At 42.4% G+C, this 25,258-nt stretch overlaps 2 protein-coding genes across 2 annotated transcripts; one reads left to right on the top strand and one right to left on the bottom strand.

Annotated features, from left to right (window-relative positions):
• The first annotated feature begins 1,125 nt into the window (after positions 1-1,125).
• Positions 1,126-13,441, top strand: tgfb5 (transforming growth factor, beta 5). Its single transcript, XM_035161274.2, has 7 exons — positions 1,126-2,541; positions 3,863-4,026; positions 4,669-4,801; positions 4,897-5,007; positions 6,872-7,052; positions 7,440-7,593; positions 9,412-13,441. Exons 1-7 carry the CDS (start codon positions 2,181-2,183, stop codon positions 9,568-9,570), a joined length of 1,263 nt encoding a protein of 420 aa, XP_035017165.1. The 5' UTR covers positions 1,126-2,180; the 3' UTR covers positions 9,571-13,441.
• A 2,951-nt stretch (positions 13,442-16,392) lies between these two features.
• On the bottom strand, positions 16,393-21,929 carry kcnk4a (potassium channel, subfamily K, member 4a). Its single transcript, XM_035161275.2, has 6 exons — positions 21,136-21,929; positions 20,698-20,815; positions 19,162-19,322; positions 18,666-18,852; positions 18,425-18,561; positions 16,393-18,329 (listed from the first exon to the last, which is right to left on the bottom strand). The coding sequence occupies exons 1-6, from the start codon at positions 21,322-21,324 to the stop codon at positions 17,226-17,228; spliced, it is 1,896 nt and encodes a 631-aa protein (XP_035017166.1). The 5' UTR covers positions 21,325-21,929; the 3' UTR covers positions 16,393-17,225.
• Between the last annotated feature and the right edge of the window lie 3,329 nt (positions 21,930-25,258).

The following is a 25,258-nucleotide window of genomic DNA, read 5'->3' as shown; positions in this document are numbered from 1 at the left end:
AAATTGTGCACAGACATTTAAAAGCTGCATTCACACAAATGTCGGAGGAATAGAAAGAAATGGAAAAACACTGGTGAGTCTCAGAGTGTGAATGCATCTTTCTAAGGTGGTTAGCCTGAGTGCTAAGTCTGCTAACGGTGCAGTAATACAGTCTAACAAACCAGATACAACTACAGATCTTCATAAAATGAGATGAATTGTCTGTATTAGTAATGTTTATTTTGTAACTTCCAGCAGTGATGCGTTCACAGTCATCCCCTGTAGTTCTTTTCAAAGTTGAAGATTTTGTCTGGGCCCAATGTGATTTGCAAAAAATATATCAATTAAAACATTTTAATATAAATCGTTCCATGCGATAATTATTAACAAAGCATTCAAAGGTTTTCTCTGCCACGACAAACTGTATTAACTTTGTAAATCACATGTCATGTGATCAGAAAGCAAAAAGGAAAAATCTTTATTTCTACCTTTGCCAAGGAAGTAAACATATGTTGTTGTTTTTCTCCTCTGTCCGTTTGTTTGTTTGTTTGATTTATAAGATCCGTCCTTTATCAGTCTCACAATGGGGGGATTTACCATGTTAGAGCAGCGAAAAGGAAATACTGAAACACTGAGTAAAGGTAATAATACAATATAACAATAGAATATAGAAAAATGTACAATGTAAACTGATTTCCCTTGAACTTGAGTCGAGACTTGATTCATGTCAATAGCAGAGACCACTTATTCAAAACAAGGCTCTCAGCTGTCTTCATATTTATCAAACAGACACGAGAGTGGAGAGTGAACTGATTCAACTCCTGCGATTCTCTGTAATGACACGAATAAGCAGAGTCGTGAAAATGCAGAACTGGTCCTTTAAGTCTGATGTGGCCTCATGAGATGTTTACCTGCGGACAGAGGGTGATTCAGGCATTTTTGTGGAGAGGAAGAAATTGCAATGTGTGTGTGTGTGGGTGCCCGCTTCAGAGAGAGGAAGATGGCTCTTGCCTACATAATCACACACTGGCCTCACTTTGGTGGCAACCCGCCCCACCACCTCCTCCTCCTCCTCCTCCTCCTCCTCCTCCTCCACCACCTCTCTCTGCATCCAGTCCCTCCCTCTCAGACTCCCTCTGTCTGGAGCTCTGTGCTTTTCTCCCACTAAGGATCTGCAGAATAATGGAGTCGCATCACACAGCAGCTCTCAGTGTTTTCAGCACAGCAGACTTCACACTGGAGCTCATTTAACCCCGGGATGTATAAATTACTGTAAAGTTTTCTCTTCTTTTTTTTTTTTTTTAAATTTACAGCACAAGGACTTCTTTCATACGTTTTTCTGCGTCATGTATTTTTATGTCGTCTGACCTTTTCCGTGTTTTTATGTTTATCTGAGGGGGATTAACAGACCCACCATGGTCTCTCCTACATAAATCAACATTTTTTTCCCCTATAACTGCAGGCTGCTCTCTGTTTACCTATATGAAGGGATGGGAGGATCTCATTGGGTTTTGCAGAAGAGCTGTGCTCCGTGCACAGATGGGTGTTGTGGAGGTAAAAGCAGCCTCGGATGAAGTGAGCAGCTCAGGTTTTTCTGTTTGCAGGCTGTGCGTCATGGGCTGAGCTCCTGCGATGACTCTTTTCCACCGAAAGCTGTTTTGAATTATCCGAGGATGGACGACGGAGACGGATAAAGACTTATCGGACAGACAGAGTTAAAGTATCTTCACCTTTACGCGAGGAAACTGCGCGCGCACCGGCACGGAGGCGCACCGGAGCTTTGGAGCGCACCAGACTGGAGCTGGAGCGTCAGACAGATCACAGATCCAGTCTCTCAATCCGAGGTTTTTACAGTGCAGTTTGGTTGTTGAGTTGAAGTTTATAGGTAGATAGATCTTCAAGTAGTGGTTTTACAAAGACATTTCCCTTTAGATTTATTCAGTTAAATGAGTCTAAATAATACATGACCATGCGTCTTTGTGCGCCTGGAGTTAAAATAGACGGTCCCGTTGATGTGGTTTTAGTTGCTTTGACCGGGACACGCTGTTAGAGTTGGATATTTGGCTTCGGGTTCATTGGTTTAACCCTCAGGTTTAAATGTTAAATCATTTTACGCACACTTCTCTTCGTGTTTGGCTTTGAGGCTCCGCTCAGTTTGACCCCACCAGAGACCCCCGTCTCCTCCATCCTCCCACCGGACCATGTGGCTCCCCCGCCTCGCTCTGCTGCTGCTGCTCCGGTTCTCCGGTGTGTCGCCGGTGGACGGACTCAACACGTGTCAGACCATCAACCTGGACGCGCAGAAGTCGCGGCGCATCGAGGCCGTGCGCGGACAGATCCTCAGCAAGCTCCGCATCCGCAGCCCGCCGGACGACGACGAGCAGCCGCCGCCGCGCCCGGTGCCGCCGGAGGTCATGCTGCTGTACAACAGCACGCGGGAGCTGCTCAAGGAGCGTGCGCGCCTGGCCGAGTCCACGTGCGAGCGCGAGAGCAGCGAGGAGGATTATTACGCCAAAGAGGTTCAGAGGATCGACATGATACCTCCACATGTTACTGGCACAAGTGAGTCCCTGTGTGAGCTGTGTGTGTGTGTGTGTGTTTGTGTGTGGGGGGTCTCAGTGTGTGGCCAGGGGCCTCCAGGGCACGAAATGAACCTGGTAACCTGTAGAAATGATCCAAATGAAATGATAAAGTAATAGTTCACAACCTTTAAAATGAAACCACTGCATGGTTTCCCTTCGTTTTGAAAGGTATGAGGAGGGGAAAGTCTCCACTTGGTCACAAGCAAATGTTGGAGGAATGTTGCTGAAGACTCTTCATCGTTTTGTTCGTCACTAACCCTCTTTCTCACCATTTGAATCTTCTTGTGACCCCTCAGACACACGATGGGACCTCATTGGTGTCATGAGCCCCACGTTGGAATCCAATGACATTATTATAGTAGTGATCCCTTTTTATTTTAGTGAATAGCATCTCAATAATAAAGTGAGATGAATTAGTCATAGACTTCACCTCCATCAGTTGTGTTCAAAGTGTTCAGTGTTGACAGATTGTACTTAATTAAATAAGTCTGTAGATATTTACAGTATTTGTTTCAACCTGTGTTCAAAATCTCCCTCATATAACGAGTATGCAAAGAAACTGATTTGTTAAAAAAAAAATCTAACTTGGTCGATTCCAGACAGTTACTATAAATCCACAATATTTAGCATTTAAACGCAGCTTATTTTGTTACCTGGCTTAAATATGTTCTAATTTGATTGTAAGTAACTATATGGACATTTTATTAATGAATTCCGTGTCCCCAGGCGTTGCAGTTGTTGACACTTATATGAATGAAATATGTACAACTACACTAATGTGTGTTATAAACATGCATGTATGTGATGTTTATTTGCTGCTAATGAATGCTCAATAGGGAAACTGAAAAAGTCAAACTAGTGGTGTAAAAACTATATATATTTCATTTTAAAAATGGTAATTCTAAAATAAAGTACCAGTATTTTAGAAGTTTATATAATCACAGTATTTTCATATACAATATATCAACAGAAACAGTGGTTTCCCCGGTCCTTCAACAGTTCAACCTCTAAATTCAGTACATAAATACATGACTGTGTAAGTGACGGCTGATGTTTCTTACAGTAAAACCCATGTATGCAACAGTTGCCCATCTATTAAACATAAGACCAGACACATTTCCTCACGAGGCTTAAACATATCATTTAGTTGGAGACGCTCATCAGCAGCAATTATGTCTGAGACAATGCATCAGTCCCACAGCTCTGTTTTAACCAACAGCTCCAATATGATAGTGTCTTAGAATTTGCGAGATGTTGTTGGAGCTTTAGTCATCCATGTGTGCTCTTTTTTCCCCGTACAGACACAGTGCAGCCGGACGCACCCAACCCCCACCATAGAGTCGTCCACTTCGACGTCAGTGGAGTCGACCTGACCAACAGCACCCTGGTTATGGCCGAGTTCAGGATCTTCAGAGCTCCCAACCCGCAGGCCCGGGCCTCAGAGCAGAGAGTGGAGATCTATCAGGTAAAGAGCAGTGTGACGTCATAGAGCACGACCATGAGGCACCAGCAGGAATATCAGTGAGAGAGAGAGAGACACATTTTTTAAGCTTTCAGATCCAAATAAACCCCTTTTTTTCTAATGGAGCAGACACTAAATCACTCAGAGGAATCAAGTGTAAAAAACAAAGTGACAAGTGTATACTGTATAGGAATATGTATGTATAAGTATGTATGTATCAAACCACTGAGAAATCTTTCCCACTTCTTTCTTCTCTAACGTTCATGTGCCTGATACCATTTAAAATGGTCTTTTTGATTTTCGCCTTCAAGCCAACAAGACTATTACGATAATAAATCTTTGTCAGTGAAGCTGAATTTACATGTTGGCTTCAAGGAGATATTTTAAACCTCTCAGAGAAAAATGTTGCCCCCAGGAAAACAAGTCACATAATTGAGATGTCTGATAAACGTTCTGCAGGTTATTATGGGTTTTTATAATGACACAATGTTTTGATCTATGCCTTTCATGTGTTCTATAACATCTATGGAGGATAAACTCACTGTGCCCTGAATCACAGTGGAAACTTTAAAAGCTCCTGTCAGGAGGAAGAGAAACTGTTCTGTACATCAGCTCCGTCACTGTCTCCTGTGTTTTCTGTGTCAGCTGCTGAAGCCAGATGAGGACAGCACCTCCACTGAACGTTACATCGACTCCCGCACCGTTCAGCCCAGGGCGAAGGGATCCTGGATGTCTGTGGACGTCACAGAGACCATTAAGGACTGGTTGTCAGACACAGGTCAGCCTCAGCACCAGGCATCTGTTTCCCACAACGATCCATAGAAGCTGTGGTTGTATATTTCACCATCGTGTCTATTCTTCTTCTTGCTTCAGAGAACAATCTTGGCCTGAAGCTGGGCGTCCACTGTCCCTGCTGCACCTTCGTCCCGTCCACCAACAACATCGTTCCCAACAAGAGTGAGGAGCTGGAGGCCCTGTTCGCAGGTTTGTTGCAGGCTAACATACATTTCTGTGTAATGCCAATGCATTTGGTCCATCTCTTGTTTGGATTACAAGACTGGTACAATGGTCAATGGTCTGCATTTATATAGTGTTATCTAGTGTTAATGACCACTCCAAGCACTTTACAGTACAGTTGTTGCATTCACCCTTTCACACACACACACATTCATACATGTATGTGCAGCCCTTTCTCTATCACACTTCAACCACACACTAGTGGCACACACAGTCTTGGTTTTTTGCCCAAGGACACTTTGGCACGCAGAATCAGGGAGAGTGGGATCAAACCACTGACCCTCCGGTTAGTGGACGACCCGCTCTACCTCCTGACCCACAGCAGAACCTAAATATAAAAAAGATACGCATCCTCCTCCAGTATTATACATACAAAATATTTGGGAATAAGAAAAGAAAAAGAGAAGACACGTCATGTTTGCAAAATCTTGGTTTACTATACCAATAGAATATTGTATGTATAATAGATGATTAGAGTGGTTTTCTGTGGCTCAGACTACCCCACAGCGACAATAAATCTTAAAATGCACTTGTATTTTTAGCTTGAGGGAAGATTTTCACACCACTCTAACCAGGAGAGCGAGTTAACTGGGTTTCTTTGAGAAGCTGTTTCACATCAGGGGGAAGACATGAGATTTGAGTCTTTCCTGTCTGAAGAGGTTGTTTGTCTCCAGATCTCTGGTCAACAAAGATCAGACGTTAAACTGACCACGACACAAAAACAAATCAATAAACATGACAGGCAGTGAGATAAGAGTCTGATGAAGTACAGTATCGATCAGACAGAAGTTAAACCACAGTTCAACAGTTTCATCCATAGGCGCCATGATGATGAGAAATGTGTCTTTAACAGCTTTGGTTGTAAATGGCTTTGTTGGGGCATTAAAAGCACTTGTTGAAGATTTATCTGCACAGTAATAACCCTGCAGGTCACAGAATGTGAAGGTTAAGTGCACACTCCTCTGGAAGACACCTCGAGGGATTCTGAGTCACTCGCAGACAAGGAATCATACAGAAACTGCTCTTTTACTCACGGTGACACTACTGAATACCAGACTGTCTGCCTTACTTCATTTAGGCCCCAAATTATGGCACTTTCCTCTCTTCACTCAGCTGAGCCAAGTCAGGGTTTTTTTAACACTTGGAAGAAAAATAATTTTTTTGATAAAGTGACACAAGCAAGAGCTTGTTTTGAGCTCAGAGAAACCATGAAACCAGGTACAAGCAGTCAGACCATCGCTCAAATGTTATTTGGAGGAGAATGTGTGAGTTTTTGGGGTATAACTGCATATGGACTGCTTCTTTTTTCTGGCATTCAAATTATGCAAACCACAGTAATTCAAAAATACAAACCATGGTATTAATGCAGTGGCTCCCGATCAAACAGCATTGTCACAGGTTGCATGAATCAGTTGAACTAATGATTGATGTTGTCTGAGAACATTTCATGTGAATAGTTTTTGTAATCCTGCTGGGAAACAATTATCCATTACTTCACGATAAAGATGAGAGAAGTATCTGACAAATAAACGTTATTGTGTAGCACAGTCACTGTTTTTCCTTATTTCTCTTGTTCAGTATTGTGTGACTCCTCAGGGTTTATTCATTGGATCTGTTTGTATTATAAATATCAATCTGGAGTGGAAATCGTCACAAAATCTATCAAATATCTGGAAGTAATGACACATTATCTCTGAGATGTGATGGACTGGTAGTGTTAAAGTAGCATATCATCGAAATATTGAAGTAAAGTACCTGGAAATTCTACTTCAGTACATTACTTGAATAAATGTGATCTGCAACTCTCCACCACTGGGCCCGCTTTCCGCAGGTGTTGATGACGAGCAGCTTCGTCAGTTCAGAAAACCCGGTCAGGTCAAAGGTCAGGCGGATTTCAGCTCCAAGACGCCGCACCTCATCCTCACCCTGCTGCCCAGCGACAGAGTCGACAACCCGACCAAGAAGAGCCGCAAGAAGAGGGCGGCCGCCACAGAGACCACAACCTGCACCCGGTAGGCCGCTATGCAGCCGCATGTGTGTGGTTATGACTGACAGCACTGACACTGTTTCCAAGATTCGTAGTTACATAATTCTGAGATCTAGTTGTTGTGGGCGGTGGATTTCAGTTTTTTTCCTGAGACTATTGTGTGGCAGCAGTAACAATGCCGACCCTGTGTTTAGACTGCAGGCCAGCAGGCATACAGTGTTTTATTTAGACTACCTCACGCTGCAGGGGAAAACTCTGGCAACACTGCACCCTCATTACCTTGTGTTGGCTGCTTCTTCAATGGTGACCCACGGCCATTTTCCCATGACCCAACTTTGGGCCATTGCCCCAGACGTTGAAGAGCAGGATGGGAGCTGAAATGTGTTGGTGTGTCTGTCTGTGTGTTTCTCAGTGGCTCAGACCAGGGCTGCTGCTTGCGCTCGCTCTACATCGACTTCAGGCGTGACCTCAACTGGAAGTGGATCCATGAGCCCAAAGGTTACAAAGCGAACTTCTGTGCCGGAAACTGTCCTTACCTCTGGAGTGCCAACAACCACTACAACATGGTGAGTGGGCATTTATATCTAATCATAACCTGAACATTTATTTTTCTTAGAGTCTGAAACATGTCTGTCGTAACCAGTATCAAAACAAGTTCATGGCACTTAATGCCTAATTAGTAATTTGCTTTATTTATTTTTTAAATCAGGTTGATGCACTTATTTTATAAATTTTCTTCTGGTTCATTTTACATTTTGTTTTCTTTTATTAAATGGAGAAAAGTGCTATGAAGAAAAAAAATATTTTAAAAGCAGTAGTTTGACACTTATTTTGTTGTTGAAGATTGATACCACTGTCATACTTCAGTATGAATTAAGGGTCAGGGAACGGTTAGCTTAGCTTAGCATACAGCCTGGCAGCAGGGGGAAACAGTCAGCCTGGCATCTCTAAATATACTAATTAACACATTAATCATGATTAGATCATGTTTGTCTTCCTGTGTCTGCCCGAGAAATAGCTTCAGTAAACAGCGCTCCATGATACCACAACCTGTTTTTGTTGGATTGGAACAAACGAGGCTTTTCCTTTAAAAAACTATTCCTTTAAAATGAAGTAGAGAAAAACGTTTTAGTGTCAAAACTCTTATTCAGACCATATCCAGCCCTGTACTTTATGACTGGGTTCAGGCACAATATGTTCTTATGTTTGGTTTGGTTTAAGAACAGCATTTAATTTAGTTTCTGCTCGCAACCGAGAAACACAACATCACAAAAATATATGAATGAACGAAACTAACAAGCAAAAACTAACAATTTGGATGGGCACAGTGACAGAGACACAATCAAACGTTACAAACAGAAATCCTCCGTCTGATCAGTCACAAACAGACGCTCCAGTTCAAACAAAAACAACTTCTGCAATGTCAGAATAATCGACGTAGCTCCTCAAGCTCTGTGGTGAAAATACTGCGGTTTGGACCAAACTGAAATCCAGGCTGTAATGTACAGAATCCTAAACTGTGGCATCTTAAACATTTGCCCTAAAATGAGCTTCATGGGGATTGTTTGTCGTAACCCCATGGTTAACCCTACCATCGTAAGTGGGCTGTCACCTCGCAGGCGCCTGCAGCAGAACATATAGGGTTATGCAACATGGCCTTTTGTCTTGTAGCTTATGGGCCTGTAATCACTTCTGGTTTATTCATATTTATTTGACACTTCAGTTTGCTGCAGAAAGGCCACTGTGACTTTTACTGACTTTGATGTTAACGTACATGTTAAAGTATGTGAAGCATAAATATGGAAACAGACTGTCATACAGGGGCCAGTGGGTATAACACCACTGGTTTACCTTGATTTGGGTTTTAGTATTTTTATCATTTTTAGTCAAAACGTTTGGAGGAAACATTCCTGGTGTTTTTCATGGAGAGTTCAACTCAGGACTGTGTTTGTGTGGTTTGATCAAATACAGAGCCATTTTAGGAGGCAGGTTTATTTACAAGTTAAATAACAAGATCAACAGCAGCTCTCACATCTGTAAAGTGAATATGAGGCTGAACCACCAGCAGCTGGTTAGCCTGGCTTAGCACGAAAACACAAGCACATGTAAAACTGACACAGGACAACCCTCCACCAAGGCCCAATCTAATTGAAGAAAGATATCCCAGAAACATGCATTATTTTACCATTAAGATCCATGAATTATTCTCTGAGAAAACAGTAAAATTGTTTTTTTTTAAAAGCCCTATCTCACAATCTTAAAGAGAGTGATAAGACAATTCCTGGATTTACCTCCTGATTTAGATTTGCACCAAAATTGAATGTGTACCTCCCTGACCCATAACACATCCCTTCACTAAGTTTCGCACTCTGTCCCCTGCTCAGATCCTGCCCCTGTACAACAAGCTGAACCCTGAGGCCTCCGCCTCGCCCTGCTGCGTCCCTCAGGACCTGGAGCCGCTCACCATCATGTACTTCATCGGCCGCACACCTCGTGTTGAGCAACTCTCCAACATGGTCGTCAAGTCCTGCAAGTGCCGCTGAGGGAGGAGAGCTCAGAGATGGAGGTCGGGGGCAGACAGGAGAGGAATGATTACTGGACTAAAAAAAAAAAACCAACAAACCGCTTCGCTCGGGGGGAAATAACAGACGAGGACAGACGGATGGATCCTGTGTTCATTAATCTAGTTTGATCGACTTTAGCAGACTTTTTCCAGATATCAGGATTCTTTTTCTCCAATTCTTTTCAGGCTTGAGAACGTATCAGATCATTATACTTCATTTTCTGGAACTTTCCATCTGATATAGGACACTGTAAATAGGACACATAGCTCTATTAAACCTGTATTTGGACATCAAAAACAGGCTGTTGTGTGATTTGGCCACAGTTGCTGCTGCATAAGAAGGATTCTCTTTATCAGGATTTTGATTCCACCTCGGTTGTAATGCTGCGGCCGTGGGCAGCCAGACATGTGCTTGTTTGCTTTAGGTTTCAAGGTGTCGATTGGGAGGAGGCGTCGTGGAAAGGTTTTGCAGACGGAGATCTTTAGGCGAGGGAGGCAGGCAGCAGATAGAAAAGAGAGAGAGGAGCTGTGTCCAGGCAGAGGCCCTGCCAGCCCTCTGCGGTCCCGGGCTGAAATCTGCCCGGCGTAAACAGGATGTGAAAGGGTTCCAGACACCGAGCCGACCACTCACGGAACGCTACATTTAAATGCTCCCCTCATCTCCTCTGTCTCTCACTCCCTCTCTCTCTCTCGCTGCTGCTCGAGGTTCTGGGATTTGTGGTGGGAGGAGAGACAGAGAAAAGAGAGGCTTTGAAAATGAGACGTGGGATGATAGGGCTGCATTTGGAATGGCTACAAGTTTGGAAGGTGGTGTTTTGCAGCCTTAGCAAATTTGTAACTGTTTGGGTCAGGCTCAAAAATTCTGTAATCACACACTCTGCTTATTTTCTGAATGTATGTTTATTATCTTATTGTAAAAAGCTGTTGACTCATAGCTGTTCTTATGCTATGATTATATTCTGTCATACCTATGTTTATCAGTCTCACACACACACACACACACACACACACACACACACACACACACACACACACACACACACACACCCAAGTATCCACATTGACCACTTTTGATAGAATGTCTAAATGCTGAAAATAAAAAACATCCCCAGGGCTCATTTTAAATATAGGCCCTCTGGTATGCAAGTGGTTTGTGTGCGCGTCTGTACAGTATGTGTGTGTCTGTATGTGTGTGAGTGTGTGTAAGTGTGCGCATGAGTGTGGCTGGTGAGGTCATGCGTGATAGTACAGAAAATATCGTGTTGTGTGTGAAAAACATCTGTATATATAGTATATCTTTGTGAGGACCATTTTGAGCATAGACCTTACAGAGTGAGGACATTTTGGGTGGTCCCCACTTTTCAAAGAGCTGTTTGAGGGATATGACTTGGTTAGAACTGATATGACTTAGTCAGGGTTAGGCATTTAGTTGCAAAGGTTACTGTAGGGGGCTAGGGAATGCATTATGTCAATGAGTGTCCTCACTAAGATAGAAGACGTGTGTGTGTGGTCCAGGTATTTCTCATGTTGTGGGGACCTACATCTGGTAACACACATTATGGGGACTTGTCTTCCTTTATTGGACAAAAATCAAGTCTGCATAACTTAAATCATTAGATCTTAAGGTGAATATAGGTTTTTAGGTTGAGGCTGAGGTTAAGCTTTAAATTTGGGTTAAGATTCAGGGTTAGGGTTAGGGTAAGGCAAGTAGTAACGCTTAGGTTAGAGTAAGTCAGAGCAAGTAAATAAGAAACACAACTCTCTCTGTGTGTGTGTGGGGGGGCAATTTTGGTTCTATACTATCATTGTGACGACATTTTCAGGTTGTGAGGACATTTTGGCAGTTACCTCACAAATTAAATTGGCTTTTTGAAGCCTAAGACTTGGTTTTAGGGTTAGAATTAGGTTTAGGTTAGGGTTAGGGTTAGGCATTTAGTTGTGATGATTAGGGTTAGGGTTAGGGGCTAGGGAATGCTTTATGTCAATGAGTGTCCTCACAACTATAGAGACGCACGTGTGTGTGTGCGTGCGTGCGTGCGTGTGTGTGTGTGTGTGTGGACAGTGAAGTTTGAGCTGAAAAGGAAGCAACCCAGTCTGACCAATACGTGGTCGCCAAAACGGCGTCTAGTCGTGGATGTATTAACAGACTCTGTGGTTTTCATGCAATTAGTCAAATGATTGCACAGCCACATGAAATACTGGCTTCTGATTGGCTGGCAAGTGCTTGTTAAAATAACACTATAACTGGACGTCTCAAACATCTAAATAACCACTAAGTTAAATACTCAAGGTGCGTTTAAGGGTTAGGTAACATATTTTCTCATTTACCTCTAATAACATAATGATGGTTTGTTTCCTATTCAGTGGAGGTAAATGGGATTTACCTTTAATGAATTTTCCTTTTTCATACATTCTTGTAACAGTTTCAATTAAAAGTGTTATAGTTAGATATTCAAATCATGTTTCTGCAGAGACTCCTGGAATTTCTCAGTGATGTTAACACAACAAACAAAATTACATTCACCCCTTTTGCCTGTGAAAATCTGGGCATATAAAAACCCAAACTGTTTTGCCAGACCGACCACTGAGGGTGAAGAAACACAAAGTGGAGTTTTTATATTCTGGATCAACTGGGCCCTTAAATGGTCCGTCACCATAGCAACAGTGCTTCTGCAGTCGTATAGTTGGCAGTAAAGTCTCACTGGTGAAACTCACAACACTATGAAGCAGCTGAGGATTTAAACAGCAGCTTTTATTCGTCTGTGGTATGTGTCATGGTCGTGGTTTAGACGTGATAATGCTCTTGAGTCTTGTGTACAACTAATTAGTCAACAGGAAGCAGCAGTGGTGCACATTAAAAGTTTATTTACTCCAATAATGTGTGAAAATTACAAAGAGTATTTTCATTTTATGCCACTTTAAACTTTTACTACAACAATGATTGTCCTTTATACCGCTCTACATTTCCTCTAACAGCTGTAGTTACTGGTTATTTTAAGGAAGATTTTAAATACAAAACACACTGAGGTATGAGCTCAAAATACGATGCATTTTAAACTATCAAACTGTATTTGAATCATTATATAATTCCGTGATGCGGATTAAATCATTAAATCTTATTATTGTGGAATTATTACTGTTCATTTCTTATTAAGAGTTTGTAAGATTGAATTTGAACTTCTTTTTAACATTATTTTTATCAAACACAAAAATAACACAAACAATGCCAACAACATACAATGGCCACAAGAACTGACCATTTAGCTTCACTCCATGATATATAAATCAATAATAATGATAATATATATTCTAAGTAAATATATATACAAATGGGAAAATTTCTACAGTACGCCCATATCTTTACCTCGATTAGCTACACTATTAAAACAGGTAACCGGCTTTAATTCAAATCTTAAAACCACGTTGGCCACAGATGAAACTAATGTATTGCACTTTGAAGTACATTTACCTGTTAGTACCTTTGTACTGTTACTTCTCTAGGATTCAGTATTTCTACTTTCTTGTATTCGTATAGGCTACTTTTACTTGAATAAAGGATCTGAATATTTCATTTACCTCTGAGGATAGGTCGTGGTCATTGTTTCAACAGGTCCCATCTCTGCCTTGTGCGTTAAATAATAAAACCAGGAGACACACACACTTACCTCCGTTCATTTCAGAGTCTAACTAACGACTTCTTTGGCCAATTCAGTCACTTAAAACAATAATTAGAATGAAAATATAAAAAGGACTTCAATTATACGGTTGTGGACCACAAATAAAAAACAGTTCACCTCCATTGTGTTAAATATTATACATGGATATGTAAAATAAATGTAAATTAAACCAAACTACCAATGTTTTGCCCCTACAGGTGTTTGTTTTTCTTCATTAATTTTGGTGAACTGAACCTTTAATATCTTTAATATCTGACTTCAGTCGTTGCTAAAGATACGTCTGTCTGAACTGAGGAGAGACAGGTTTTTATATCCGAGCGGCTTCTGCTGTTAAAATAGCTTAAAGAGATACAAACTGTTCTCCAGCCATTCCTGTAAAAAATGTTTTTTCTAAGCCACAGTGAGAATGCTGTGTGTGTGTGTGTGTGTGTGTGTGTGTGTGTCTGTGAGAGTGCATGTGTGCGTGCGCGTGTTTGTGTCAGAGTGCTAGTGCATGAGCTGTGGTGAGGCTCCCTCCCCCCTGAGTAAACTTGCCCCAGCATCTGTTAGTCTTTTCCACTTAACTACCCCTTGCTATATCCAACCTGTACTTATCCCACAGCACAGCGCCCTGCTCTGTCTCACACTGGGTCCCACTGTCCTTGGGAGGGGAGTCTGCTGTGGATGTCGACCCCCGCTCACTCATTCACACACATACACACACACACACACACACAGATCCGGCTTGTATGGCCATAGAAAAATACATTATGATTTATGACTCTTGTTCCTGACACACGCCCCTCACTCGCCAACATGTAAAATAGAGCCTTTGATTAAGGTTGTAAAAAAACAATTCTCTCCCACATGCACCTCCTGGTCCGTCTGAATCAGCCAGATTGAATTCATTCCTCGGTTGTTTTGAAAGTTACATTGAAATTCTGCTCTCGGGGCAACAAAACACCAGGAACCAGCAGCATCTCCTTTTTACTTCTTCTCTACCAGTAAACAGGAGATACTGATCTGGGCCCACAGCCTTATTGAATCATATCCTCCAGGCAGTTCATCTGCAGAGCAGAACGGTGTTTGAGGCCCTGCTGAGACCAAACCCACAGAGCCCTGGCTGTTCCGTTGTTAAACAGATGAGGGCGACATCCTGCGATTCCTTTCCTGTCATTGATTCATGTTTTTGGATTCAAGGTAAAAAGCTGCATTTGTTCAATAACTTAAGTTATCAAATACATTTTGTGGAGAACAATATTTATATCTAGTCAAGAAGTAGAGGGATAAAATTGCATGAAAAGAAAATACTTATAACTTACATTTAACCACTGGGATTTACTTTTAGGAAAATGTATTATGATTATTTAAATGTTTAGATGAAGGGTTCAGGTAAAACTAACAGTGTCCTCTATCGGAGATATAAGTTTAGAGTTTAATGCCACATATTCAGTCTGAGACTGATGAAAACTTGAGTCACCAGTGAGACGCAATTTAAACATCCTGACTCCCCACTTTCTTTTTTATTGCATATAAAGAAAAACAGAGCAAGAGGAAAAACCTCCTTCACAGGTCAGGAGTCAGACTCATAATGAAGATGATGGTCAGCAGTGTATGTGAATATCTTTCTCCTTCCAGCCCACTGTCAACAAATTACAAAATATGTGGGAGCCTGAATGTGTGTGTGGATACAGTGTGTTACTTATTTTGGCTCTGGCAGACGACGCGCTGCCACAAGAGCCTGGTGTCGTAGCTCCTGGTCCTGAGTAAGCAGGAAGTGATCCCACATCCACAGAGAGACGAGTTCATTCAGGACTTTCAGGGTTCAGGTCATTTCACATCCACTGCTCCTCCAGGGGACAGAGGACAACACACTTATTCTGCAACTCTGTATGCCACAGAGTTTCTGTTGGTTTAAACAAGTTCAAATTAAAACTTTTTAAGACCATAATGGATGAAATTTAAGATCTATCTAAGTACAACAGATATGAAGGAATAGTCCCAGAATGACTGACGCTTCTCCATATTGCAGATAAGGTGAAGTACTCCAGCGGAGAATAACTCAAACTACAGGCAGAGACAGTAGGTATCCAGAGTTGTTGTTTTATTACATTGTGCAAATAAAAAAAAGTGTGCTGTATCATTGAGAAAGAACAACACACAGACATAACAAACTATGTATGCCATCCAAACAATATTCTAAAGCATGATGGAAGTAGCGTTAAATGAACATTAACACAACTAAGACCTGCCTAATAAGAATTAAGAACTACGTAGTATTTCAACAACGTATTTAAGACTTTTAAAAGCCTAAAATTCTAATTATTAAATTTTACTCTTTTTTTACTTTTTAAGACCCTGCAGAAACCGTCGTAGTAGCATAGTAAACTAAATGTTACTCTTGCACAGGATAGTTGAAAATAAATCTTTATATATATACTAAAAAAGATATGTCAATTGAAGAGAGAGCAAAATGTCTTTCTACTTTTTTGGTTTTCCAAGAAGTTTCTAGAATCTTTATTTATATTTATAATATAAACTATTTTGAGGGTTCAGAATTTTGTCTCTTTTCCAGCATGAACACACTCAGATACAGTTTAGAAATAGTAAGTAGTATATTCACACTTTTTCAACTTTAAGTTTTTGTTTACATTCACTGTAAGTCTTTGTGTGCATCCCTGAAGTCCAACAAACCATCCTCGTAAAAAATTTGACAGCTTTTATATTCTTAAGTCTTTGAAACCCGCACTGTTTACAATCAGTTTACGAGCCTGACATGTGCGATGAGCTGTGACCATTTGATCAGACGAACAGTGTAAAGCCATTGGCTGGAGGTGTGATGTGTCATCAACGTGCACTGGAACGAGTAAGAAGTAAAAAAAAATACGAAAATAAAGCTCCATTCTGTCACAATAATGTAAAAAAATCATAAAGGCATCTGCACAGACAAGTCATGTTAGTGTCAAATAACAGTGTGTGTTAATAGAGAACTGATCATCAATAATCACTTTAATGTGTCACTGGAGGAGAATACGAGGCAGCTCACAGAGTTCAGCCGACGACCAATAGCACTTCTAGTTGACAGGCACTCGATGGCACAGTTGGTAACCACCACAACATTAGAAATAACTTTGCTCAGTGTCGCACAGGCGACAGACGCTGGTTTGAGCGTGAACACTGACGTACGGTTGTTGTGGTTCACTTCCTCCACCCACCACAGGGTTTTACCACAGGAATCTTTTTAATTTGAAGTGGAAAGACACCCATGAAGAACTTGACGCACTGTGTCTTGTGATTATCTTCGTTAGTAGATGGTGTCCTAAACAGCAGTCGCATTCTTATATTTTATATTTCGTAACATCATTTTTGATGTTAGTGGAAGTGGCCTCCACCTCAGCCGTAAAACCCTGCACTGAATTTAAGGCTGTTAGTCAGTCGTCAAATGTTAGCCTCACAAATCCACCTTAAATCTTCACTTAGTGAAGAATCTGTCTGAGCAGCATCGACTGAGCTCAGTGGCTGGAAGTCAGATCAACTTAGAGGATAATTATGTGTAATGATGTCTGGATCATGATGTGACTCATTGCCTCCTGAAACCTCGAGAATTCCCGGCCAACTATTTACGGCAGGTGTGGTCGATTTTAAAGTCAAATAAAATTCCCTCATTCGAAAAGGCCTATTTGTCTTTTTAGATTGTTTTTGGAGGAAAAACCTGGAGTTTCTCTGTGGAGGAAAACAGCCATAAATCCTCTATTGTGGAGATTTCTGTCCTGAGCAAATATCTATTGAACTTTGTCACATCACACAGTAACAAAGCAAAGTTCATGGGCTGACTTTGCGAGGTCAAACATAAATAGCAGGGGTTAGCTGCTGACTTGTGAAGTGAGATGTGGATATGGTTTGCATGTTGCGCGAGTGTCAGGTTTGTTGTTTTGGGGTGTTTATGTGTTGTCATGTCATGTTGTGGCTGTGGTGGTCGTCAGAGTGCAGGGGCGGAATCTGTCTGCTGCTTCGATGAGGGCAGGTCTGACAGAGAAGAGTCTGGGGGTGGTGTAGGGGGATTTGATGGTGGCTGCATGTCACTGTTGGGCTTCCTCACCTGCAGGGGGCTCCACTTGTGTGGCAGCTGCCTCCTCATGCTCCTCCTCTTGGGCTTTCGCGGTCGTTTCTTCCTTGCCTCGCTCGCCCCCGGCTGGGTGCGGTCGCTCAGCGTGTCTGAGGACTCATCGATGTATGCTAGGTTCTCCCCGAAAAAATCCAGTAGCTGGCAACTGGCCGAGGAGGCCGTGTTGAGGGGAGGGGAGGGAAGGATAATTTGTGGCGGAGAATGAGGTAAAAAGGGGGGAGGAGGGGAGGAGCGTGGGCGAAAGGCTGGGGTATGTGATTGTTTGTAGGTACTGTTTGCTACAGATCCACATTTCTTTGCTGGAAGCAGTTTGTATTTCTCTTGTACTGCGTCCATGTCTGTGGCTCTCGCTCCTCCCTTCTCCATGGTGCTGATGGTGCAGCAGGGCTGGAACTGGTGGAGCGCCAGGAAGGACGAGGAGAACGAGGAGCCGTCTGATCTGGAGTCATACAGAGACTCTGATCCAGACAGAGATTCTCCCTGCATGGCTGCAGCTGCCGCGTTCAGCTTCGAGGTGGAGTGGGCCATCGGGACGGAAAACGAGCGGGCCAGCAGGTGAGGAAACGACCTTCGCTCCACGTGCAGACCCACAGTGGGCTCGACCCTCAGCCCAGGCCCTGCTCTTGGGACTGTTCCCCCTCCAACAGCACTGACCCGTGGCCTGGACTTCGCCACCACCGCCCTCTCGATAGACGAGTGGGCCTCCAGCCGGCTCATGGAACTGGAGAGGCCGCCCCAGCGGTTCGGCAGGTATCCATTCTGAGATCCCGCTTGAGCCCAGTATCCCAGAGTGCCCTCGGCTCCCCGACGCATGCGACGGCGCTCACTGCGTTTCCAGCGCCGGCGCTGCAGGAGGAAGGGGTCGTTGAACTCCAGAGGGTTTGGGATGCGGAAGTCCATGGACATGTTCTGGATGTTCTGGGTCCAGTCTGTGGCATGGGCTCTCAACTCCTCCATCTGAGTGAGGGAGAGACACGTGATCAGCAGAATAAAAAAAAATAAGTGCAACTCTTCCTCTATTAGTAGATATTCCTGCACCATAAATCTCTTACCTCAGCGCGAGTCCTCTTCGACAGCACCCTCAACCAGTTGCCGATCATGGTGAGGATGGAGGCAAAGTAGGCGAGACCAAAAACTATCCACAACCACACCAGAGGCTTGAAGAACAAGCCATCCTCACGACCACCACCTGGACACAGAGACGGTGGGATTGAATGTGGTGTGCTGTTTATAACATCTCCTGAGTCAGTCTCTGCTATCAAAGCCAGAATCCGCTTGCTATTCTGTCAGTACCTGGTACATAGTCTCCGAAGCCGACAGTGGTGAGAGTGATGACGACAAAGTAGAGAGACTCCAGAAAGGACCAGTCCTCCACTCTCTGAAACACGACCGTCGGCACGGCGAGGAAGATCAGACAACCAATCAGGATGGAGAGAACCGCCGAGATCACGCGCACGGTGGTCGGCCTGACCATTCGTTTCTATGGTAGAGAAAGAAAATGGAAAATACAAGAGGCAGAGTGAATAATGATTAATTGAGGCTGTCGTGATAGTCACAAGTTTCAAAATGATGACAAGGTAAAGAACTGGATTAAATGAAACAACTAAATCATTAGATTTAAAAGTTGACAACTCCAGTTTAAGAGGGAATTAGATGACAGACTTTTATTTCTGATGACCAGAAATAAAAGCTGAGACAGCGATAAAAGAACAAAGGTGCAAAGCTGTGATTCAGACGCGTATAAATCCAAATGGGATTTGGTGTTCGGGGCAGGACAGACCAATCTCACCAGAAAGAGGGTTTCAATCTTGGCCACAGCTCTGCGCAGCACGGTGCCCATGTGATCGCTCACTCCAGCCAGCAGGATGCCAAACATGGGGATGCCCACCAGGGCGTAGCACACGCAGAACAGCTGGCCGTACCATGTCCGAGGAGACAGGTTCCCAAAGCCTGTAACAAAAACAACAACACTGACCTTTAGCTAATTATATAAGTAAATATCTATCTCTTTTGGACACACAGGAGGGGTCGGGTTGGGGTCTTGAATTCCTTCAAATATGAGGGTCCAGTTCATTAGATGCCTATTATTAAAGATCCATCCATCCAGTATCTATTTATCATTTGAGGGTCGCAGGGAGCTGGAGCCAATCCCAGCTGACATTGTGTGAGAGGCGGGAGGACAGGTTGCCAGAGGATCAGCAGAGCCAGCATACAGAGACAAACTATGATCATATTCAATTTAGAGTCTAATTATCCTAACCCCAACCTGCATGTGTTTGGACTGTGGGAGGAAGCTGGAATACCAGAGAAAACCCACACACACCTGTGGAGAACAGAAAGACCCCGTCTGAACCAGGATTTGAACTGGGAACCTTCTAACTGTGAGGAGACAGTGCTAACCACTGCATTAAAGAGACGGAAATAAGAAATAGTACATTACTACTTTATTCATTTTGAGAGTTTTTTGCTGCTTTGACATGTTGGTGTTATTAAATCTCCAATCAGCAGTTTGTCAGAACACATGTACACTTCGTCAGCATCATTCATATGGTCCTGAGTTACTGAAACTGTCGACAAACCAAAGCCTCATTCACAAAACACAAAAAGAAGCTCTTGGAAGAATCAGGACAAACTAAATGTCAGAGAGGAATAAGAGGCAGAGCAGAGGACTCCTGAGTCACTGTGACCTACTCACAGTCTGTAATGTGTCTCATCAGATCGGCAATTTTGATGATTTAAATCATAATAAATTTGCAAAAGCAAACAAGTGCAAAATAAACAAAAGCCTTTTTTAGATATAAGTAAAATTGATAAATATCACGTCAGCTCATCTACAATGTGAAACACTGGAGATGATGATATGTACGACTCTGCACCACTGTGGAAAAATACTGTTTGCAGCACTGATGACATTTCCCAGCAGCATGCCGTTAAATCGTCACAAACTGAAATAAATAAATTTTCCATCGCTTGTAGAAAATGAGACTGAAGAAAAGATCCTTTGTGAACGTGGCCCCAGGGCCCAGATGAGACCCCGTCAGTGTTAGGGATCGTATCATCGTTAGAGATTTACAGATATGAAAAAAAACTGAGTATTTAGTGATTTGTTTATAGCAGTTTTAGCTTCACGCTGTGACGTGAACGCAGCTTTGTCTTTTAACTGATCTGCTGAATATTACAGAAGCTCACTGTGGAAAATTGTTTTCCTGTTAATCATTTCCACAGCATATCAGGTATGTAATCTTTACAACAGAGGTGAGGCATTTTATAGTTGAAGGATCATCAAAAGTTTCTCCTGAGGGGAGGCACCATCATCACCACCTACCTATGGTGGTGATGATGGTGCCACAGAAGAAGAAGGCGGAGGGTCCGTCCCAGCGGCTGGTGAAGTTGTCGGACAGTCTGCTCACATCCAGACCTGCGTCCACTGCAGACACCACTCCCTGCAGGGGAGGGATGGAAGCTAATTAGTTCAAAGTAATATGATGTCACTTTAATATAATATATAATTTAATATTTAACATTTTTAACTGTTTCATATTGTTAACCTTCTATTTTTCAGTTTTAACTTGTAAAGCACCTTGAAACTGTTTTGAAGGTGCTATATTAAAATAGTTTTAATATACTATTATTGTACTAGTTAGATGTCTTTGTTTGTGTAGTGTGCCTTTAAATGGACATGCATCTTGTGTCTTGTCCATTTTTAATCAAAAAGAGTAACGTTTGTATTCATTAAATAATGAATTATGTGACGAGTTGATACCTTCACCAGCTTGTGGAAGTCCAGCTCGGTCACACAGGAGTTATTATCCAGGAAGGTTTGCTTGGTTCTCAGCAGGTCGTCGTATGACGAGCTCTCCTTGGGGGCCTCCAGGGTGCGGAAAACCAGCGCTCCCATCCCCAGGTACAGCATGACCCCAGTCAGCAGGGCCAAGAGGGTGGTGTACCGCATTTTCTCCCCGCCGGCCCCCCCGGCCCTCCAGGGTTAGAGGTCAGAGCTCAGATGCCAGGATCTGGTCGGGCTCTCAGTCAGGATACAGTGGGGCACAGCTGGCCATAAACAGGAAGTTCCTTTACTGTGTGTGTGAGCATAGAAACATGTAAACAGGTAACAAGAGTTCCTGGAAGGCTGACAGATATTAACAACCTTTATTTATAAATCTGTGCGTCAGTGTTTGACGGGGATTATGCAAATAAACAGTAACTTAGAGGAAAAGTGAAAAGTTAAGAGCTACTTTGGTGTAAAATAACATCAAAATAACATCATTTGAACTGTACAATCTGGTCAGAGAATACAGTGTGAATTAGTTTGAGAGCCACATCATCAAAGAATAGGTTCAGATAATCATGTTGTAATTTGTAATATTGTAATTTTCCCTGTAAGGAAGTTGCTGCAATTTTTATTCCTGTCCATAGTATTTGCAAAGATAATGCTTTTATAATGTGATTCAATAGTTAGTAAGGAACTTTATTGGGAATGATCTGTCTTCACATAGCATTAAAAACAGTAACAATACAAGAAGATAATTGTTAATACAGGGTGATGTAGCCCAGTATCTTTAAACATGGTTTCAAATGCAGAAAGAAAACACAGGACAGTATCTACAGTCCTCATTTGGTACAGTTTAGACAAAGCTGAGTTTATCTAATCAAGTGGTTAACCATCAGTCACGTCTTGTGAATGAATTCTGCACAGAACAAGGACTGTGGCTTTTCTCCCTGACCCCTAACCTGTTACCAGACTGTTCCACGTCAGTGCACAGGCCTCAACATAATGTAGCAAAGATAATCAGGTTACTATTCTATAAACCTTTTGATGACAGTTTGTAAATTCTATAAAAAAAAAAAAGTCAGGATGAGAATCAGAGATACTGAACCAAAAGTTACAGAAGCACAAACATAGTAAAATAATAAATTGTCTTGCCTCAATGGGAATGTAAAGCCTGTAGTTGTGTCTTTTATGAAGAAAATACTGTGTCATGACCACAAATCTGAACCAATTCTATGTCAGCAGTTACTATGGTGATATGAGGATCCTTAAATACATTGTACAGATAGAATCAGGAGACGTGGAGCTTTTGAGTGATGTATAATCTGTCGAGTACAGACCACAACCCACCTATAGTAGAGCTACCAAGGCCAAAGTGTCCCACAGGTGTAATGGTGTGTTTCAAAAGGGCTAAAGCTGAAGTTAGGCTTTTCAAATTAGACAGATAATATACTTGTAGCCACTTGTGACTGTTTTTACAGGCTGAGTAGAACTGATAAAGTCTAAACTGAACTGAGCGGTCCTTAAAGCCACCAGGTAAACAAATACAGTTACAGCAGTTTGTTTTCCTCTGCGTCACTCTGAAGTCGTGTAAGATGCTGTTAAAGTTGAGCTCTGCGATCAAACCCGAACAAAAGGTGCAGTGTGTTGAAAAGAGGGTCCAGTGTGATCACAGCCAAATGCAGCTTTTATATTATATTATTGAAAGGGACTATTCTTCACATTGAAATGTTTTCTGGGGTTTCTTTTATGCCCGCTTTTGTAGAGATAAAGAACGTTTTACAAGTGAGCAGACGATAAAGACAGTACCTTCAGCCGCTCATCCCATGTTAAAGCTCCACTAATCAGGTGACGGAGAAATCCTTGACTTTTTCTTTCCTCTGCTTTTTCTCTGGTTCGCTCGCGTCCTCTGTGTTCAGGAGTTGGATCGGTCCATTTCTTTCTTCTCTTCTGTTATGAAAACAAGATGAAATGAAAGTAAAAACATAGACGACTTGATTTAGTGTACATGCACGTTGGCACAGTTGCGCTTCCCTCTCTGTTTTAATAGGTTATGAGCAGAATTGTTGAGTGTTCACGTTCACAAATGAGCGTTCACGTAGTTGGGACTTCGTCATAATAACCAGGGAGGGACTGACACACACCAGGCCGCCCTGCCAGCCGCCTCACAAACGATTAGACTCTGCCAGAAGTCCAAACATACATCTTGACATTAATCGAAAACATGTTTATCCCTTATCTTCATTTGGCTTCTAATAATTTCTTTGAACCGTGTTTACCTTTGAGACACACACACACACAGATGAAACAGACAGACAGACAGACAGACAGACATAGAGGAAACACACAGACAGACACACACACAGACAGACAGACAGACATAGAGGAAACACACAGACAGACAGACACACACAGACACACACACACACAGACAGACAGACAGACACAGATGAAACACACAGACAGACACACACACACAGATGAAACACACGGACAGGCACACAGGCAGAGAGACAGCCACACACAAACAAACAGACACAAGGACAGACACACACACATAGGCAGAGAGATAGACAGACACACACAGACAGAGAAACACACAAAGACACACGCATACACTGACATAGGCAGACACACACACAGACACAAACACAAACACATATACAAACAGACAGACACAAACACACACAGAAGGACACACAGAGATGACACTTACAAACAAACAGACACACACACAGGGATACAGATAGACACACACAGAGTTGGACACACAGAGATGACACATACAGAAACACATACACACAGGGATACAGATGCATACACACACACACACACACACACACACACACAGGCTTCTCTTTCTGCTCGTCTCCACATGACAATGTTCTGAGATTTCCCAGAGTCCCACCAACTGTTAGCATTCTGCGCTAATGGACCGCTGGCTCCTCTTTGTGAAGACAGTCTCTCTGCACTGTCAGATATTATTAGTTATCACTGTCTAAACCTAAGCTGGCATATTTTGATATTTTGCTAAGATATTGAGCGAGGGGCTTAGAGAGAGCAGGGCTGTGATCTTATCTGAAGTTAAACAGAGGGGCAGGTGGGGGGGCCATAAATCATGAGGTGATCTGTTTGAAAAGAAGCACAAGGCTGGAAGAAGATGTTCATGAGCTATTCTTAGCTTTTACATTTAAGGCAGGTGTGTGGTAGAAATCGGACCAAACTGAGCAATGACAGGAACTAAAAAAAACGACAACAGCTGCAAACATCAGACATTTGTAACTAGTCTCTCCCTCAGGTTGTGTTCGTGTTCCCGGTGACGTCAGGCTCCGTTTTAACAGCTGAAAAACTAAACTGTAAACCCCCGTCCAATCAGAAATCTGAAACTGATGATGTATTTCAGAAATCTACTAAATAATGATGAAATACTTCTTGTCACAGTGATGCAAAAGTTAAATACAGTTGAATAAAGGGTTTATGGAAGATCTATATCTATGATTGATGTTGTCAGTAACTCATACACAGATCTGCTTATCCCAAAGCTGAAATAGGTCTATCTGCATGTCTGATACTGTGGTTCATAAGAGGTGTGACAGGGAGCTAGACCACTCTGACCTCAAACATAAGTCACATCATTATGCAAGATAATATGCAACATGCAAACAATAGGAGTGTGTAACATAATTGTTTAAGAGGTACACATATAATAACTAACAACAGCAAATAATAACAGATTTATGGCCATTCCAATAGTTTGTATTAAGGGGAGGGATCACTACTTCAGTTTATATATAAATATATCTCAATCTTTAGTATTATTATATCAACACATATTGCTGTGGATCAATGAGGAAACAAAGGGTTAGAGACTCAAATCACTGGATTTTAGTGACTGATGTGTTCCTGCTCTACGTCAGTTAACAGCAAGAGGCCTGTTTATGAACGTGACTCTGCCACAGCATGAGAATCAAACACCTTTGTCCCAGCCCTTCATCTGTGCCCACAAGCTGACAAAACCTCCAGAGATGAATGAGCCGGTCTGCAGATGAGGATGAAGTAATTTAGAAGTTTACAGCGCTGAGGGAAAATAAAGCCCCATAAGATGTAATTACCCCCC

The sequence above is a fragment of the Hippoglossus stenolepis genome, chromosome 7 (genome assembly GCF_022539355.2).
Source record: "Hippoglossus stenolepis isolate QCI-W04-F060 chromosome 7, HSTE1.2, whole genome shotgun sequence".
NCBI lineage: Eukaryota > Metazoa > Chordata > Actinopteri > Pleuronectiformes > Pleuronectidae > Hippoglossus > Hippoglossus stenolepis.
The sequence above is the reverse complement of the archived record's forward strand: the minus strand, read 5'-3'. Positions and strand labels throughout refer to the sequence as shown.

Bases quoted from the DNA above. Each gene is read 5' to 3' on its own strand.
- kcnk4a (XM_035161275.2), bottom strand. From the start codon at position 21,324: ATGCGGTACACCACCCTCTTGGCCCTGCTGACTGGGGTCATGCTGTAC. The intron at 20,816-21,135 runs GTATCAACTCGT...CCTCCCCTGCAG, and splicing joins ACTTCCACAAGCTGGTGAAG to GGAGTGGTGTCTGCAGTGGA. The intron at 19,323-20,697 runs GTAGGTGGTGAT...TTTTTGTTACAG, and splicing joins CACCATCATCACCACCATAG to GCTTTGGGAACCTGTCTCCT.
- tgfb5 (XM_035161274.2), top strand. From the start codon at position 2,181: ATGTGGCTCCCCCGCCTCGCTCTGCTGCTGCTGCTCCGGTTCTCCGGT. The intron at 4,027-4,668 runs GTAAAGAGCAGT...TTTCTGTGTCAG, and splicing joins AGAGAGTGGAGATCTATCAG to CTGCTGAAGCCAGATGAGGA. The intron at 7,053-7,439 runs GTAGGCCGCTAT...TGTGTTTCTCAG, and splicing joins GAGACCACAACCTGCACCCG to TGGCTCAGACCAGGGCTGCT.